General features: G+C 47.7%; 1 protein-coding gene across 4 annotated transcripts in view; it reads right to left on the reverse strand.

Annotated features, from left to right (window-relative positions):
* Ulk4 (unc-51 like kinase 4) overlaps positions 1–19,848 on the reverse strand; it is a 283,459-nt gene that overhangs the window by 168,646 nt on the left and 94,965 nt on the right. For all 4 annotated transcript variants that reach the window (XM_021173384.3, XM_021173385.3, XM_021173383.3 and 1 more), the window contains exons 26-30: positions 16,961–17,012; positions 16,773–16,867; positions 10,947–10,998; positions 10,005–10,149; positions 6,873–6,965 (exon numbers count right to left, since the gene is read on the reverse strand). In XM_021173384.3, coding sequence (XP_021029043.1) covers positions 6,873–6,965; positions 10,005–10,149; positions 10,947–10,998; positions 16,773–16,867; positions 16,961–17,012 — 437 coding nt within the window. The remainder of the gene's footprint in view (positions 1–6,872; positions 6,966–10,004; positions 10,150–10,946; positions 10,999–16,772; positions 16,868–16,960; positions 17,013–19,848) is intronic.

Below are 19,848 nucleotides of genomic sequence, written 5' to 3' on the forward strand. Positions count from 1 at the left end.
GCGGAAGCACTTGCCTAGCATATGCACGGTCCAGGTATCACCATGACCACAAGGAAGGGAAAAAAAGTGCTAAGGTCAAAGCAAGGATCCACAGGAAGGGGTGAGCAGAGATGCATTAATGATGCGCTGTCAGCAGACAGAGACACAATCTCGGCTGTAGGAGAGAGCCAGGGAGGGGACATCACAGCATGACCAGAGCATGGCCACACAGTGAGCTACTCACCCATCCAGGTTCCTGAGAGCCAGTGCTGGCCTCTCCATCAATCCAAAGAGAGGGGTGGGGGAAGAAGGAGAGAGAGAGGGGGAAGGGGAGAGGGAGAGGGAGAGACAGAGAGACAGGCAGAGACAGAGATAGAGACAGAGACACTGCTGGCCAGGCTGGTCCCCAGTGCAGATTCTAAACGTGCTCACCCTGAAGTACCAGAGCTTAGACATGGAGACTCTGCCACCGACCTACTCAGGTGCCTCTCGCCTCGGCTCTAATTCTTTCTCCACTGAAACCTAAAGCTCATGGTGGGACCTGAAGGCCAGCTTGGAGCCACATGTCCCTTCATCTGTTCTTCTTCCCATCAATGATTACATCTCCTCTGTCTGTTGGCTGTCATCACACCTGTGTGTGTGTGTGTCTCTGTATGGCAGTGTGTCTGTTTGTGTGTGCCTGTGTGTGTGTATGGCAGTGTGTCTGTTTGTGTGTGCCTGGGTGTGTGTCTGTATATGTGTGTGCATCTGTGTGTGTGTGTGTGTGAATACACTTGCAGTTGCTAGTGTGCATGAGGTCAGATGACAACATCCGGGAGATGGTTCTCTCCCTCCATCCTTTTCTCCCATCCATGTCTGAAGGGATACATCTGGCAGGATCGTGGGTGAAGCTGACTTCACTTCTAACCTGGTCTGCTCTTGGCTTTGAGAGTAGATGTGAGACGATCACTTCATGGTCCTGCAAGTTTCCTCCCTGTGTGACGTGGGCTGAGCCCAGATGCGACAAAGTCAACAAAAATAAAGCATCTTTGTGCTTGTCTAAATATTTTGTATAAGGAATTTTAAAATAATCATCTGTCAGAAGCAATTCAGAAAAGGCTACGGCAAGCAAGTGATGTTTTTTTCGAGATGGCCCACCGTTTTGCATGGCTGTGATGGGTGTGCTCTGAGAGACAAGGTCCTCAGAGACTTCATCCCAGGGTTGCTTCTCACTGCTGATCTGTCTTTCCTGTCACGATTGCACAGCCTAATGGTTCCTAGGCATCAGCCCACCCTATTGAGCACATCTCCTGCAGAATCAATATGAAGATGAACTTTCATGTAATGACGTGGTTTAGATGAATTGATGATTCCATAGTTCCTGATAATGATTTTATAGAATTCCTAAATTGATACAATTTCAAGCCCTCTATAGAATAAAAGCTATAAATAGAGCCCTGTAAACCTTCATGTGTCACTGGCTAATTCCACTAAGAAAAGAAAGCAGGCTTGGAACAAATTTATGATCAAGGAAAGCATTCCTTCTAGGTTAGCTGTGAGACCATTATCTGGTAACTGAAGGTCATATAAACTGGGAATGGACAATTTATTGTAGGTGCAAGGACAGAAAGTAAAATATTAATTTGTTTATCTATATAAAACTTAAAATAATAAGATATAAGGCAGATCATTTGTCTCTATGACATAAAAATTGTTGCTTTAAACTTATAATGAACTTATAGAGCTAGTGATGTTTAGTCAGGTTTAGTCAGGATAATGAATGCTTAGTCAGGTACTAGTGTTAATGGAAAGACATGTAAATGATTCTGCTGTAACTCCTTAAAACCTCATCGATCTATGCCATGAACTGTTACCATAATCTTACTATGAACTTACAGATGTAAAAGTGCTTAGAAAACCATGTGATCAATTATCCGGCTGTAACGGTTCTACCTGATAGCTGTATGAGGTAATATTTTAGAGAAAATACAACAGCTGAGAACAGCAATAAAAGTTGTTGGAGCTTTTCTTGCTCTGCTTCATCCAGAGCGTGTGGTTTTTTCCTACATGCCTGACTTTCTTCTTTTTCCTTTTCCTTTTCCTCTGGCTCACAAAGAGTTAATGAACTCTGCAGAGATGCCCACCAGTCAGAGAGAAAACAGCCCAAGCAACTAACCTCTTTCCTTAATACCCTACTGCTATCAGCAGGAGTTAATCGCCAGAAACCAGCAGCTTTTAGCCACAAAATAGCAAGAGAGCTAAATTGCCAGAGGCCATCAGCTTCTGGCCCCAAGACAGTAAGAGAGAGTTACAGGGCCAGATGTCATCAGCCTCAGATTCTGAATGCTGGGATTGGCCCCAGCAATCAATCGTTTCCTATACTCAAGACAAAACTAAATTTGCTGAGTACACACAGGCTGACAGGCCTTGGAAAACATTAGAAGTCCACAGGGTAGTCAGGGACAGCAAGGCAGCCTGTGAACCAGTTGTCAGCATAATACATCAAAGCAGCACAAAGCCCATTCTTATTAAGACACAAACTGTCTGCCCTAACGTCCTGGGACCATGAGGTAAATCCTTCGGGTGTACAGACCCCTAGCTTCTACCACCAAAGGCTCCAATGCCTGGAGCGGAGATCTCCCACCTCACATGTCCACCCGACGTTTCCACCGATGCATGTGAAAGGTCCCTTGTCTTACGACAGCTCTTGTTTTTTTATGTGAAATTGCTGACACGGAACCACATTGGAACTTGGTCTCTTGGGGATTAGCTAATCCCTGGTTCTGGACATGGTCACTCAGATTTGGTTCCAGAATAAATCATTTCTTATCACCCATGGACCATACGTAAGCCTAGAGGCCACCTGAGGCAGAATGGGCACAGAGATCTAAGGCCAAGTCCAGGCCACACAGTGAGGTCCTCTCTCTAGCAGAGTCGATCGATGAATGAATGAATGAATGAGCGAATGAATGAATCAGTCAGTCAGTCAACAATTGGCAAATGAAGAGTGAGGTAAATAACTTACTACCTTTAACAAATGATTCGGCTATTTTTAGTATTAGCATTTAGAATATTCCTTACTCCTTTAGGATATTATATACCTTCCCATACTGTATACCATAAGTTACCTTTATATTTATATACAGTCTTGTGAAGTATATTAAATCACAGAAAAAACATGTGGACTTTTTTTTAGGTTTTTTTTATTATTATTAATTAGGTATTTTCTTCATTTACATTTCCAATGCTACCCCATAAGTCCATGTGAGGAACATATTCTTAGATAAAGTGAAGGCTGAAGGGGATATGACTCTTTTATTTTCTTTTAAAATTTGTATTTTTTATTTTATGTATATGGATGTTTTGTCTGCAGGTATGTCTGAGTACCATGTGCATGCATGCAGTGCCCAAAGAAGCCCAAAGAAAGCATGGGATCCCTTGAAACTGAAGTTACAGATGGCTGGGAGCCACCATGTGGCTGCTGGGAATTGAACCTGGGTCCTCTGGAAGAGCAGCCTGTGCTCTTAACCACTGGGACAACTCTCCGGTCTCATAGGGCTTGTACTGGATAGTTTTCTATCAACTTGACATATGCTAGAGCTATCATAGAGTGGGGATCCCCAGTTGAGAAAATGCCTCTTAAGAGAGCTATGGGAAAGCCTATAGGACATTTTACCTAATTACTGATTGATGGGGGAGGGTCCTGTGGGCAGTGCCATCCCTGGGCTGGTGATCTGGGTTCTGTAAGAAAGCAGGCTGAGCAGGTCATGAGGGGCAGGTCAGTAAGCAGCACCCTCCATGGCCTCTGCATCAGCTCCTGCCTCCAGGTCCCAGCCTTGCTTGAGTTCCTGTTCTGACTCCTCCTGTGATGAACGGTCCTGTGGAAGTGTAAGCTACATATAGACCTAGACCCTTTCCTCCCCCGTTTGCTTTGGGTCATGGTGTTCCTCTGGAATTCACAAAGACCCACCTGTTTCTGCCTCCAGAATGCTGGGGCTACTGATGAGCGCCACCACACCCAGCCTGCAATGTAGCTCTTATTTTTATTAGGCACAGAGAATAAACACTGAAGAGATTCAATGTTGTGAGTAGTTGGGTGAATGCTAAATGAAATGAAATGAAATCTAGTTTTCATATATGAGTTCAGCAAAGAAGTCACCCAGAGTACACATAAGTGCACATAAGTCTGCAAAGAGCACCAAGGTCGCTTGATAAATCAAAAAAATCAATTATCACGGAGCCAGGGAGTGATAATCTCAATTTTTAAAAATCAACTACCACGATACAAAGCTATACTACTTCAAAACACACACACCTCCCTGCGGGTGTGTGTATGTGTATAAGTGACACAGTCCTAGCTTTTCTGGGCGGGGAGGACAGACTCAGACAGTGAGGGGATGCGGTGGCCAGAGAGCCTGTGGCTTTACTGTTAGACTTTAAGACAGAGATAATATATTCTAACATTTACTTGTTCAGACCAAAACAAAATGCTTCTAAGAATCAGTGCACTGGCTCCCGTTCTTAAATGCTTAGGGGGAAAAACTACAGTGAGCTAACTTCCAAGCCTGGATGTAATCATTTTCAAAACAAGACTGTTCTGAGGAGGCTCTTTATGTTCTCGCTTCTCTAGGGTGGGGAGATTCATCGGAACGGAAGAATTAGAGTCCATAGCACCTGCCTCAGGAGTGAGATCAGCTGTTATTAAATAACAGGACAGAGCAGCAGCTACCTTCCAGGAGGACGTGAGTCTGAGCACAGCCTGCAGGACAGGAAGAGACTTGAGTTCATGGAAGTGAGAGCCGTGCATTCAGCTCCGTGAAAGGGCGCTTGCCTGCCTTTATCCCAGCACAGAAGAAGACAACAATTAATGAACTGGCCAAAGCTTGATGACCTGGACAGACACAGCCATACCAGTCTTGTCCTATATCCTTCTCTTGTTGATAAACACCATAACCAAAGCAACTCGAGTGGGAAAGGGTTAATTCACAACCCATCAAGGAGGGAAGCCAGGGCTGGAATTGGAGCAGGAGCTTGGCTACCTCACCCAGGCCACCTGCTGGGGATGGCAATGCCCACAGAGGGCTGGGACCTCCCACACCAATTAGCAATCAAGAAACGAGAGGCCAAACCTACTCCATCTTGGGACAAGCCTGCATCTTAAAAGAAAAAAAGCCTGTGAACTTGACTTGCAGCTGGACCCACAGCCTGTCCTTGGTCCATACTAAAGAATCACTCCCTACCTACTTCCTAGCAACGGTTAACCAAGGATTAGTCGGATTGTCTCAGATGTACTTTCAGACCATTCATGATTGTTCACGGTCTTGCTCTACAACACCCACCTGTCGGCTTGCAATAGATACTCGCCAGGCCGGACACTCCCTCACTTGCCCCCATTTCCTATAAAACCTTGTCCTGCTGGGGGTTTGAGGCTGCTCCACCTTCCCTTACCATCCTGCTGTGTCAGGATTGGGTTGAAGGTGAGCCCAAGCCCGAGCTTGTAATAAAGAGACCCTAATGCGATTACATTGGAATTGGCTCCTTGGTGGTCTTTTGGGGTTCACAAACACTTCCTGACACAACAGAAACACCCCACAGATGTGCCCACAGGCTAGCAGAATGGAGGCAAGTCTTCATCTGAGGGTCCCACTTCCCACCATTCTAGGTGTGTTGAGGTGTGTTGGTAGCTGACGCTAAGAAAGTTCTCGATTCTCAATGTCTAGGAATGTCACTCTTGAATTTCCACACAACGACATGGCTCTCTTGTTGGAAGAAACGTTAGAACTCCTTTAAGAAGAAAGGTCAGAATGCTCAGTCTGAAGATTCTAACCACTGTGAAAACGCAGCTTCAAAATGGACAAAGGAAAGGGGTGTGGGCTTGGTGCACCTGAGTTGTCATGGCTGGGTACAGTGCGTATCACACTGTCCCCTGCAGAATCAAAATGCCCCAGCAGTGAGTTCCTAAGATGGGGTCTCGGCTGCAGTACTCTGAGCAGACAGAAGCTCTCTGCTGCTCAAAGTCGCTTTAGCTAAGCCAGATGCCACACAGCCCACCAACCTGGCCAGGACTTACCGGCTCCCTCACTGTGAAGCAGGGCACTGGCTGGTGTTCTAAAACCACGTGTGACCTGGACATAGTGGCACACACCTGCAATCTTGACACTGAGGAAGCTGAGGCAGGAGGATTGGTACCATTCGAGGCCAGCCGGGGGGACACAACGAATTAGGACCAGCTTCTACTGCATGATAAGACTGTCTCAGAAAAGAAAAAACAAAATCCACTACACACACACACACACACACACACACACACACACACACACACACTGTCACACGCTCATACACACATAAAATACTGTTATGTGTTGAGGGCTTTTTCCCTTTAAAGTGTTTATCATTCAGGCTGCATGTGTAAGACAGACATGTGTATGTATGTGTACACTTATGTGTGTGCCAGTGTGCTCACACAAGGCCACACATGTCAGTCATAAATAGATGACATCTGCTGTCATCTGTTGTCTGTTGGTCCCAGCTTCTGCTGCCTGTTTCGAAGCAAGGTCTCTCTGCTTTTAAATACGTTCTAGCTAGCTGGCCTGCTGGCATCTGAGGACTCTCCTGTCTCTAGGAACGTAGCGAGTACTGCTCTCACTGTTTACCCAAGCATTGTGTGACTTCTGAGAATCTAACTTATGCCTCCGGCTAGCTCCCTGAGTCCACACTTCCTCAGTTTGAAGTATCACCCATTCCATGGGGTGCAAACTCAAGTAAGGGGTTAAAACGTGTGAACTTGGCCCAACACAGGGTCAGCGACACAAAGTGGGGACTAAATGGTGACCCTCCCCTTGGCAGCTACAAAGCTGGCCTCCCAGTACCTGGTGACCCTGCCCTTGGCAGCTACAACGCTGGCCTCCCAGTACCTGGTGAAAGCGGGGTTGTGTTCCGTCATGGCGACGAGCAGCTTCAGCGCGTAGGCAGGAACGGGGTCAGGCTCCATGAGGATGTGCTCATACCTGAGGAACGAAACCACCGTCACGCCTCAGTCTCCCTCCTCAGACGGCCCGATGTTAGGGAGTGACAGATTGGTACATGCCAACATCTGGCAATGACCACAGCACGCTCACGGATTACTCTTGGTGAAGCCAACGCCCACTGCACAAAGCACGAGGGAAAGCCAGCCAGCGCTGAGCTATGCAGCCAGCAAGAGACCTGGGCATAGGTTGTCCATGCTAGTGTCTCTAGGCCACCCCACATTTGGGTCCTGTGGTGGACATGAGGCCCAGTGTTGCACAGGAGCAGTGGACACGTGGTCAATCACAAGGGGACAGATGCCAGATGAAGAAAGAATTCCATATTCACATTCCCTTTTGCAGGCAAGCACAGACACATGAGGGTTTTGTCTGCTCACTGTAACATTGTGCGTTCTCATGCCCACTCCACCCCACTGTGTGTGTGTGTGAGAGGGTGTGGGTGTGAGTGGGTGTGAGTGTGTGCATGGTGCATGTGTGTGTTTTACTAGAAACGTAAGCCAGGGCCTTGCACTGCTGGACAAGTGTTCCCACACAGGGAACTCTGGCCCAGAATCCTGTGCCTGAAGGAAACAAACTTCCAGACATCTATTGAGCCACAGGAATGGAAATTACAAAGTCTGAGTGACACTTGTTCCTAAGCAATGTTCCTAGAGCCTACAGTGTGTTGTCACTGGAACATCTAAAGCCCAAATGCTTAAAGGAAACAAACGGCTTGCAACCTGTGAGGAGGAGGAGGAGGGAGAGGAGGAGGAGGAGGAGGAGGAGCATGTTCCTCCCCAGATTCTAAAGGATGAAGCCCTAATAATTTATGAAGTCATTATGGCCCTGATGATTTTACAGGTAACAAGAGAATTTTCTTTTTTAATGAAAGGGAAAGAGAGGCCGTGTTTATGTTCCCGAGGAGAGGGACGCCAGGTGTCATTCTGTCATAATGACATGGCAAAACATTTTATCAGCATGATCCTTCCAATGCCAAACACTCATCTGAAAAATGAATACATAAATACACTGGGAAGCTCAAATATATGTTGGCAGTTGTCATAGGTGACTGTCCCGAGGCCTGTTCAGCCCCTGTAATACCTTCCCTGACCGTGAGGTAGGAGCAGGAAACCCTTCGCCTTTACTGTCATTCTCTGCACCTTCCCAGGGCACTGTGTGTCATCTTCTCTGTAGTCCTCATCGATAAATGAGGTTGCAACAGGCTTGGAAGTGCACTCCTCATGTGGAGAATGAGGCCTGGCATCTTGTCTCTGCCAGCCCCTTCGCTTCTGCTGAAGGCCCAGAGAGCAGGCTCTGCCCAGCACCTTTCCTTGGAGCCATCTTGAAAGATTAAAACCCTTCAGGACACACCCACCCCCACTCCACCCTACCCCACACCCCCACTTTGTGAGGCTGCTTATCTGTGAGAATGTCATGGCTGTACCTCATGAGAGAGCCAGATACATCTCAAGGGGGATAAGAAGTCTTTTGGTCTCTCTGGGCACCTGTACTCATCACATATGCACAGTCAACCTTGAGAACATAAGACCATTCTCATCTCTCAGCCACCATTGACGGTGATTTGGGTACTAAACTCCTGAGAGGACCCGATTCATTAAGAAAGGTGACTTGGGCTTAAGCTTCATTAAATACCGTTTCCTTTCAGCAGGAACCTTTAAAATCCAACTCTGTCTTTCCACTGACTAAAAACCAGGATTATTTTCTAGAAGATGTGAGATTTGTCTCCCCAAAGAGGAAACACCCTCTCAGTAGTAAGGAGGGAGCATTACCCAAACCCAACCATCAGAAGACAACGAGAACTGAAGGAAGGGCCGGAACCAACAAGCAAGGGCATGCACACGTGGGTGGATGGACCAACAGACAGACACGAGAACTATAGGACAGAAGTAACCAACAGCTAGTTAGCCTCAGTCCCCTGGACGTGGTGACAGAGTCATCACAGAGAGTCTAAGCATGGGATTTGACAAACATCATGCCCTTTGGTCAGCCAGTTTGTCAGGACCAAAGCCACCTGAAATGTTAGACTTTGATTTTATGTTTCAAAGTGGATCTAGTTCTAGGTAAGGAATTTCAAACTCACCACTGGCAAATTCATAGCATGATTAGACCCGTCTCCTCCTCTGTGGCAATTCCATCTTCCATGCCGCAGACTAAGGGAGGTTTCAGGCAAGGCTGCTATTCCAGAAGGCCTGCTCACCTGAGTGACTGCAGCCCAGCCCTGAGGAAAGCCACAATCTGGCTTTCACGCACAGTAATGCAAAACATACAACCTCGCATTTAATCGTGTAAGATGACCGTATGGGGAGAAGAGGCACTCTTTTTAACAACACTCTGTGAAGGCGTGGTCTGCATGTCTGTAACATCAGCACAAGGATGAGGAGGATCGTCAACTCAAGGTCTGCCTGGCCCACACAGCAAGTTCCAGGAAAGCTTAGGTTACAGAGAGAGACCCTCTCGAGATAAGCAGAAAGTACTCTGTGTTATCCAACGGAGGGTTCTCTACACTATGAGGATCCTACAGAGTCCCCATCCTCCCTGGGAGCTCCTGGGAATCTTAGTGCTCCATCCTTGCTATGTGAGCAACATGGCAACCAGAAGAAAGACCCCCCTCCATGTTCATCACCTAGGCTACCAACTCCCCTCCCCAAGGAGTCTGGGGAAAAGGGCGATTGGCCGTCATCCCTCTTACTTCTGAGTTGTGCCACAAGAAGCCACAATTCCATGTTCCACTAGTCCTGAATCATAACCCTATCCCTACCCCCATCTAGGAACATCTTTCAATTTGTATCAGAGCACTGTACCCAGCAAAAAATGCCCGCCAGAGGCTTGTGAAGAGGGACTGAGACTTCTAGCTTCTCCACAGTGGAATAGCTGTTGTCTGTGTCTAGACCTCTCTAGCATGAGACCATGTGCAAAGAAAGATACAGGGACATCAAGAGCCGAGCCCATCATGGGGCCAGCTGGACAGAAGCTCCCTTGCACAATACACATGCCTGTGCGAGTGGGCAGCATGGTACTTACTGGGGTAGCAGCTCATCTCTGATGAGTGCCAGAAGACTGCTGTCAGAATCGCAGCTGGCCTCTTCGTCGCCCTCCTCCGGCTCCTGGCTCACCAGCAGGGTGGTGGTCTCTGAGAGCAACCTCAAGCTGAAGAGTCTCCACTCCACTGGAATGAAGAAAAAAGTTCCAAGACTGTGAGTCCATACAGAGAGAGAGAGAGAGACAGAGAGAGAGACAGAGAGAGAGAGAGAGACAGAGAGACAGAGAGAGAGACAGAGAGAGAGACAGAGGAGAGACAGAGAGAGACAGAGAGACAGAGAGAGAGACAGAGAGAGAGAGAGGAGAGAGAGACAGAGAGAGAGACAGAGAGAGAGAGACAGAGAGAGAGACAGAGAGAGAGACAGAGAGAGAGAGACAGAGAGAGAGACAGAGAGAGACAGAGAGAGAGACAGAGAGAGAGACAGAGAGAGAGACAGAGAGAGAGACAGAGGAGAGAGAGACAGAGAGAGAGACAGAGAGAGAGACAGAGAGAGAGACAGAGAGAGAGAGAGAGAGAGAGAGGAGAGAGAGACAGAGAGAGAGACAGAGAGAGAGAGAGACAGAGAGAGAGACAGAGGAGAGAGAGAGACAGAGAGAGAGACAGAGAGAGAGACAGAGAGAGAGGCAGAGAGAGAGACAGAGGAGAGAGAGACAGAGAGAGAGAGAGAGAGACAGAGAGAGAGACAGAGAGAGACAGAGGAGAGAGAGAGACAGAGAGAGAGACAGAGAGAGAGACAGAGAGAGAGACAGAGGAGAGAGAGACAGAGAGAGAGAGAGAGACAGAGAGAGAGAGAGACAGAGAGAGAACAGAACGTATGCTCATCAAGGTGGTACACACTTGCAAGGCAGGACGGTGGTGAGGACCCAGGTCCCCAGCAGCACCCAGACTGAGTAGTCAATTCTCAGTGACATAGCCTTACTCACCATTCTGGCTTTGAACCAAGGAGACCAAGGGCGGTAAAATATAATCCATGACCTGGAAGAAAGGACAGGAGGCTCTAGCTCGGAGCTCTGCACAGAAAACAGGTGTTGGGACCAGCCCTAATACGTCCATAGCTATCAGAGGAGGGAGAGGAGAGCCTGAGGTGACTTGGGGGGTGTAAGACATCATCTGGGCTAGCAACCTGAGGGTGCAGTGATAGGGAAGGCATGGTGGCAGGCAGGAGAGTGAGGCAGCTGGTCACATTGTATCCAGGGTCAGGTACACAGAACCTAAAAGAGAGAGCCCTTTAAACCCAGATAAAACCAAACAAAAGAGTCAGGGCCTGCAAGTCTGTGTTGAGAAAGGATTCAGACTCTACAGCAAATTAATAACTTCAATAACATAGTAAGTTAGAAAGCCAATTCCACACCACCACCCACTCCACAAAGACTCAACAATTCACTTCTCTGTGACTGATTACATGAATAGCCTGGGGAAATCTCACAGTTGTACTTAGTGTTGGGGGGTGGTCAACTCACAAAAGAACGCAGACAGCATGACGGTTCACATTTGAAGGAAGGCGCTGTGCAACCCTGCACACATGTTCAGAGACCTTCAGAACTATACTGCCATTTTGGCTTTAGTTAATGCTGCTTCTCCTCACTGCCTCAAGGCAACCACAACAGTGTCCACAGTGACAAATTCTACCTTCGGAAGTAACCTCCAGAGCATGGGAGTTTAAAAATCTAACCCAAGTGCTAGCAAAGAAAAGACTGCTCCCGTTTAGCTCACCAGCACTGATGTCTTTATCAGAGGCTTTTCAATAAGAAACACAGGAGGGCTGAAGAGATGGCTTGGCAGTTAAGCACACCCTCTGCTCCAGAGGACCAGAGCTTGGTTCCTAACACCATGTTGAATGGCATGCAACTACCTGTAAGTCAAGCTCCGGAGGATCCAGCGCCCTCTTCTGGCCTCTGTGGCACCTGCACATAAGTGTACACCCTGGCAAGATGCACACACCTACACACATCAATAAAGTAAGAAAATACATAAAAATGTATTATGTGAGCATTAGTGTCCATTCAGCAATTCACACACACTAAAGGATGGAAAAGTAGAGAAGTGGGGAGGCCGTGGTCAGGGTGAGTTATATGAGAAGTGGGGAGGCCATGGTCAGGGTGAGTTATTCAAGAGAATGAATGAACTAGAACAGAAAGGAAACAAACAGTAGAAAAGCCATCTGATAGATTTTATTAACTCTGTCTTTCAAAACAGGGTATCGTCTTTCAGCTTCTAGTACGGGGAAGAAGAGCACCGCTCCTTTGGCAGAATATGCTCCTGAGTATATAACAATGACCCTAGCAAAATGGAAAACATAAAATACAACTGAAAATAATATTAAGTAATTACGGTCTTCAGGGCACAGGGTCAAGAAGTGTTTTTGGTTCCTGGAGTTGTTAGGAGGAGGAGGAAGAGAAGGAGGAGGAGGAGGCAGCGGCTCTACAAGCAAGTTTGTAGACTTTCCTCTCCCTGCCCACAGACGTCTCAAGGGTGACTGTCTGTACTTTACTGGCTGAGGGATGTGTATAACTGACACAGCCTAATATCAACACACATGTGACTCCTATGCCAACACCATCAGGTACAGAGCTTATAAAAACAGAAAATAAATTATATAGATGAGCTGACAGTGTCCACAGGGGTCTCATCACACTGCTATCAAAGCACAGCAGTTCCTTCGGTGTTAAGTATGTTCATTTACAGACATGTGCACACACACACACATTTACAGATGTGTGCACACACAGACATTTACAGATCTGTGCGCACACACACATTTACAGACGTGTGCACACACAGACATTTACAGATGTGTGCACACACAGACATTTACAGATGTGTGCACACACACACATTTACAGATGTGTGCACACACAGACATTTACAGACGTGTGCACACACATTTACAGAGTGTACACACACACACACATTTACAGATGTGTGCACACACACATTTACAGACGTGTGCATCACAGACACAGACGTGTACACACACACACATTTACAGATGTGTGCACACACAGACATTTACAGACTGTGCACACACACACACATTTACAGATGTGTGCACACACACACATTTACAGATGTGTGCACACACACACACATTTACAGATATGTGCATACACAGACATAACCATAAAGGTTGGTGAGCCAGGGTTTCTGGGGAGAGAAGGTATGTTTGATACAGCCACTGGGTATCAAATGTTCGACCCTGTGATGCCCTCACAGGCATGCTGGGTGCTGCTTCTCTGCCTTTGCAGACCTCCCTCGCTTGCTTTTTAGTGCTACAGACCTGAATTTGCAGATGGGGAGGGCCTAGTATGCTCACTTGAAAATGACCTAGAAAGAATCAAACCATCTAGAGACAGTAGGCAAGATGGAGGTCTAAATCCTGAGGGCAGGCTGGCCTTTCTGGTCTGCCCTGCACCCCTCGTGCTCATGCTCCCACTCCTTCCCCCACCCCTCCTCAGCATCTGAAGGAGGGCTGAAGGGGAACAGACAGCGCCACAAGGGGGCTGAGGTCAGAGGGAGCTGTTCAGACAAACAACCTCAGTGCGTGGCACGGGGCCCAGCCAGCGCCAGGGCAAATGTGTTATCAGTTGATATTTCAGTATGAAGGCTTTTCCATAAAACTGCATGCACTTCAGTTTGTGTATTTAAAGCAACACTGAAAATGGAATCTACAGGCCTCAGCAACACCAACCCAAGGTTCTCACAGCAGGGGGTTAATTACATTCCCCTGAATGTAGGCAGAACTCTATAATCACACTGGAAAAAAAAATCCATGTCCACTCTGCAGGGGTGACCGGGCTCCGGTGGAGAATACAAGGGTGGGGCACCAAATAATACATAGAATCCATCCAGGTATTTTAGAAAAGGACTGGTTTCAACAAAGTGGGGGATCTAGCAAAGGATCAGTGAGATAAAGCTGTCTCCCTAAGGCGACATTCAGACCTGAGTGGGTCAAATGCTAATCCACCACCTGCTGGAGGGGTTTCTCTGACCACAGTATGCCTCACCAGTAACGGTGCCTCTCCTGGGCAGAGAATAAAAGTAACCCGGGCACATAACTCCATATCTCTATAATGGCATCCTAGAAACAACAGCCCCAAGCACCTCACAGTGCCCAGGAAGACATTGCTCACTTCTCTCTGACTGCAAACTCCATTCTTCCTCCCACCTCCTCCCAACACTGTCAGTTAGGGTCCCAGCAAGGTCTCCCTGGCCAAGTGAGCCTGACTTGAGGACAATCCCTTCAGGCGTCCTTTCCTAAACACCTTCCCCGAGAGAGGGGACGCCTGCTCAGCTCTAGGCCTGGTCAAGCAGAGCCACATACACCCTCTGCCTCCAGCAGACACTTCCCATCCCAATTAAGTCCCCATACACACTCAGCTCAAGAAACCTGTCCTTACACAATCAGGCACAAACCAGCAGACTACTCAGGACTGCCTATCCTGAGGATCTCCTATCCACAGTTCGCCCTGCATTCTCTAGCCTTCCTTTAAAGAGCTGGTTCACAAAAAAATAAATCTCCACATTGTTTCAAGTTACTGAGGCCAGAAAGGAGGGGAGAGAGATAAGGGAAGAAAAACACTAGTTACACTTAATCTTTGCCTAACTCCCACCTGTGTGACCAGGAGGGGCGCTTCACCCATGTGGCACCAATTTCTGGATGCTGACAGAAGTTACCAGAAGCAGGAGCACTTCCCTCCTCTACGGAGGTCTGGTTGTCCCAGCTTTGCACACTTGACAGGTTCAAACTAAACAGTGCTTCCTCTTCTTGGAAAGGTCATAGAAACATTCTTCCGTGGGGCCAGTGGGACCATTTCCCTCTGCTACCTGATGCTGTTTGGGGCTAGCTCACACTCACTGTCTCTCCTTTTATACAGTCTAGGACACAAACCCCAGGAATGGGGCCACCCACAGTGGGCTAGTCCTGTGCTTCACACACCCTACCAATGCACCAACCCCCTACCATCAGTTACCATATCCAAGACAGTTCCCTGCAGACATGCCCAAGAGCAACCTGATCTGGACAGTTCCCCATGGAGACTTGCTCCCTCCCACTGCGATGCTACATTGTAGCAAGTTGGCAATTAAAGTGAACTTGTGTTGCCTTACACCTCCCTCCATTGTCAGGTCTCTCCACACAGTGAAAGGTGACTCACAGGTGCCTGTACTGGGTGGAGCTGACCTCCATGTGCCCACTGGAACTAAATACCCTGACAACCCAAAGCAGCAGCTGGGCTGGCTCCGTGCTTACCAAGAATTAAATGCAGTTAGCTAGGCAGGTATCGATCAGGAGCCTTGAACACGGTATGTGCTGAAATCTAAGACAATAGAGGCTCCCTGGGGTGTGCATTCTTTTCCTCATGCATTCCACTCATGCCCAAGAAGAGATAATTAGAAGATTTCCCATGAGCCTCAGCATTAGAGAGCATTTTTATGAAGCAGTAACATGGTGACGATGCCTTTCCTATCATAATTGAGGCTGTCGTGGCAATAATTAGCACACTTGTGTTTCATGATTAGAAAACACACTAATTAAATTTCTATTTAAATGCAATACAGATATTTATAAACACTGGATCTGAACAAATTAGCCATGAGGTTATTGTTCATCAAGCAACAGGATCAATAAGTAACATCTCAATCAGAGACCTGGGATGCACTGGACCCAGCGCCATGGCGGTGACTGGCTCCTTCCTGTTAGGTGTACAGGGAAATGTGGACCAACTCTATCCCTGCACACTGTGATGAGGTATGAAACCCCCAAATCCTAACATTATTCAAGCCTGAGAAGACATCGGGGAGCTTCGAGAGCTATTTCTGGATGAAAGTCTGTGGTAGAAAGGATGGACTCTGGCAGGAGGCATTCACCACCAAGTACACACGACAGGACCCTTGGGAATCACTGGCTCCTGCCAGTACAGGCGTCCAGTGAGCCTCTGATACGTGGCTCTGTGCAGGTAAAGGGATATGACTCTCCACGTTGGGCAATACCAGCTCTGCCACCAAGGCCTGGCCACTTATCCACTCCTAGAACACAGAGAAGTCATGGCGTGCAATGTCTCCTGCACATAGAAGGCCGTGGCATGACAGGGTCTCAGTTGAAGAAAATGAGGCTCCTAGCTGAGCCCAGCATGAGCATCTGAGGAGAAAGGAACGCACACGGAGGCTTCAGAGAGGACACAGGACGACCGAGCCAGGAGCACAGTGTGGCAGATGCCACAGAAAGGCATGTGGCTGACTTCTGATTAGCAACTGCATGAAATGCACATAAACAAACACATCTGCAGGGACCAGGAAACTGTAACAGCAATGTAGATGTGGAGAGAAAACACACGCAAAATGTCTACAAGATGTCTTCCTATGACAGAAGAAAAACAACCAAAGTCACGAGCAGTGGCTGAGTGGGCAGCCACAGTGGGAGCCAGAACCCTCGAGGGGCTTGCGAAGTCACAAGTCACAGATTGACTTGTGCATGCAGCCTGAAATCCCAGCACTAGCGAGGCAGGGGCAACACCCCCAATGTCTGCAAAGCCCTCCTCCACAGGCGTGTGCTACCACAGGAGAAGGGGGAGGAAGCAAAGAGACAGTCGGAGAAACTCACCCACCCACCCCCCAATCAAAACTGGAAGCAGCTTTCTGGGGCTTTCCCCACTTTCCTGAATGGTTTCTCCACGGGATGAACACCTGTCAGCCCAACATACGTGTATACAGGATTATCAAGCAAATCATGGAGGGCTTCCCGAGAAACTGACCGTCGAGCGGTAGTCGGCCAGCAGAACCGGGTACTGGATCACTGCTTCGAATGCCGACAAGGTGATCTTGATGAACTCCTCAGATGCCACGATGCCTAGGATGATCGAGACCACAGAGGTGGTTACCGTAGGTGTCTGCCACCCAGGCCCTTCATGATGCATGGGTGTCAAAGGCCCGGGCTGCTCACCTATGGCTCCGTCTATGTTGGTTTCCCCCAAGTCAATTGACTTAATGTGACTCTGAAAAAAAACAAAACAAAATAAGTATTCAATAAATGAGGAGCTCAAAATAACTCTGAAATAAAACTTAGGTAGGTAGCATTTTGTCTGAATCCACACCTCTGATTCTTAAGTTCATGGGAAAAAACTAAATATAGGGCTAGAGTGGTAGCTTAGCAGTTAAGAGGATTGACTGCTCTTCCAGAGGTCCTGAGTGCAACTCCCAGCAACTACATGGTGGCTCACAACCATCTCTAATGGAATCTGATGCCCTCTTCTGGCGTGTCTGAAGACTGCTATAGTGTACTCATATTCATAAAATAAATAAATTTTAAAAAGCCTAAATATATATATATATATTATACACTTTGTAATCATAGTTTAAAATGTGCTTATATAAATATATGTAGTATATTCATATATATGAATAGTATATACCTGTGGCTCAGTGGTTAAGAGTTCAGTTCCTAGCACCCAAGTTGGATGGGTCAGAACTGTAACTTCAGCTCCAGGACCTCTGACACCTCCTCCTGGACGCCACAGGTATTGCACTCACATGTACACAAACCCCACACACAGATATATACATATACATAATTTAAAAGAAAGGTGTTGGGGTTTTTTTTAAGATTTATTTTATGTGTATGTATGGTCAAGCAGAGCCACATACACCCTCTGCCTCTAGCAGACACTTCTCATCCCCGTTAAGTCCCCATACACACTCAGCTCAAGAAACCAGTCCTTACACAATCTGGCACAAACCAGCAGACTGCTCAGGACTGCCGTATCCTGAGGAAGAGTGAGGAGCAGAAAACAGCACGTCAGGGCTGGAGAGAAGGTCCAGTGGGTAAAAGGACTTGCTGCCAGGCCAAGGGCACCTCGGAGTTTACAGTTGTCCTTCCAGGAGGCAGAACAGACCCCACAGCAAGATGGGAATGGGTGTTTACAGTCAGTGCAAAGACAGAAACTCCTCCCCAGAACATTCGCAGAGCTACAAGTAAGCATTTGGTCATTTGCTCTACAGCATAGCAGGATACCATCTCTGCTTTCTCCACAACACAAACCTAGAGCCATCAAGAACTTGCTTGTCAGAAAGCTTCGCACAGGTTGGGGAGTGCCTTGGCTGTCAATCTACACTTTTATAAACCAGCAAGGTCAGGAGAACCTACAAGTCCCTCCCTGTCCTAGGCTCATGAACCAAGAACCTCAAGGAAGGAGGCAGGAAATAAAGAGCCACCCATTCATCTCCCTTTGTCTTTCCTTCTTGTTTTCTGGCCATAGCCTCCACAGCACGGGGAAGGAGCAGTTAGCATTTGGCTAATCCCTGCCTGGTGAAGGCCAAAGATGAAGGCCCAAGATGGTTTAAAAGCGACCTGCTCAGTCTTGGCACAACAGCAGACTCCTTAAGACCCAAACTTCATTTAATTGGGGGAAATGTTTATATAAAGCTAATTCTAGTCTCATATCCCATATGTAATTATCTAGAATGTTCTACCATAAAAGGAGCGGAGTGAAGAACTGCCCCAGCAGTGTCCAGCTTACCCAACTGCTGGGTTTGTTGGGTTTACTTCCGGAGCAGAGCTGAGGGTGGCAGGAAGCTGTGCGCCTGTGAGGAAGGATGCCATGTTCCCTTAGCTACACAGATGGAGTCTTGACACCCCACCCCAAGTCGCCTTCCATTTTCTGCACACTCTAGAGCAGTGGTTCTCAGCCTTCCTAGTGCTGCGACCCTTTACACAGTTCCTCATGTGTCAGAACTGTACTGCTGCTACTATTATGAATCGTAATATAACTATCTGATATGTGACCCCTGAGGTTGAGAAACACTGCTCTAGAGCCTCCTCAGACCACAGGACCCAGTGCAACTGAAGCAGAATTGCATACAGCTGGAAGGGAATCTCTCAAGTTGTCACAGCTGCTCTGATGAAGATGGTAATGCCCCTTACATGACACAGCAAGCTGTGGCCTGGTGCCATTAAAGACACACAGGGCCACTTACCCCCAGGTCCCTGCTTTAAGGACCCTTGTGATAAGTGAAGACACAGCAACTGTGGGCCTTCTTCATACCCGCTTTACCCAAAGCCAACAAGTTCTGGTGTATGCTGTTCCTGGATACAGCGGGAACTTAATACCTCACATCGAGGCACAGTTTTTGAAAGCTAAACTATAGTAAGCCTAGTGTGGTGGAGACTACTTGGACACGTTATAAAGAATACTGACAAGAATGTTGAGCTCCAGATGGAACAAGTAGAGCATTTCTTCACAAAGCTGAGTCAGGGAGGCAGTCCAGTGGGACAAGTGCTTCCTGAACAGGCACAAGGACCCAAGTTCAAAGCCCAGCACCCGCACCAAAGCTGGGCACAGCAGTAGCAGTGGGCACAGCATTGGCAGTGCACACCTGTAATCCCGCAGCAACAGTGTCCTTTCTGTTGCTGTGATAAACACCATGACCAACAGCAAATTGTGGGAGAAAGGGCTTGTTTTAGCTTACAGGTCACAGTCCATCACTGAAGAAAGACAGCAGGCCAGGAGCTTGAAACAGAAACCATGGAGGAACACTGCTTACTGGCTTGCTTCCTCTGGCTTGCTCAGCTAACTCACTTCTCCAACAGGCTCACCTGCCCAGGGATTGCGCTGCCCACAGTGGACTGGGACTCCTACATCACAGACATGCCCACAGTCCAATCTATTCCAGGCTATTTGTCAGCTGAGATTCCCTCTCACCAGTGGAGCTGGGTTGTGTCAAGCTGACACCTGGAGCTTACTGTGAAAGACTGGAAGGTGGAGACAGGGAGACCTAGACACTCTCTGCCAAGCAGCAAACTCGGGGCTCCAGAACAGACCCTGTCTCAAAGGA

Source organism: Mus caroli, unplaced genomic scaffold, assembly GCF_978045245.1.
Source record: "Mus caroli unplaced genomic scaffold, Mus_caroli_1 scaffold_11, whole genome shotgun sequence".
NCBI classification, from domain to species: domain Eukaryota; kingdom Metazoa; phylum Chordata; class Mammalia; order Rodentia; family Muridae; genus Mus; species Mus caroli.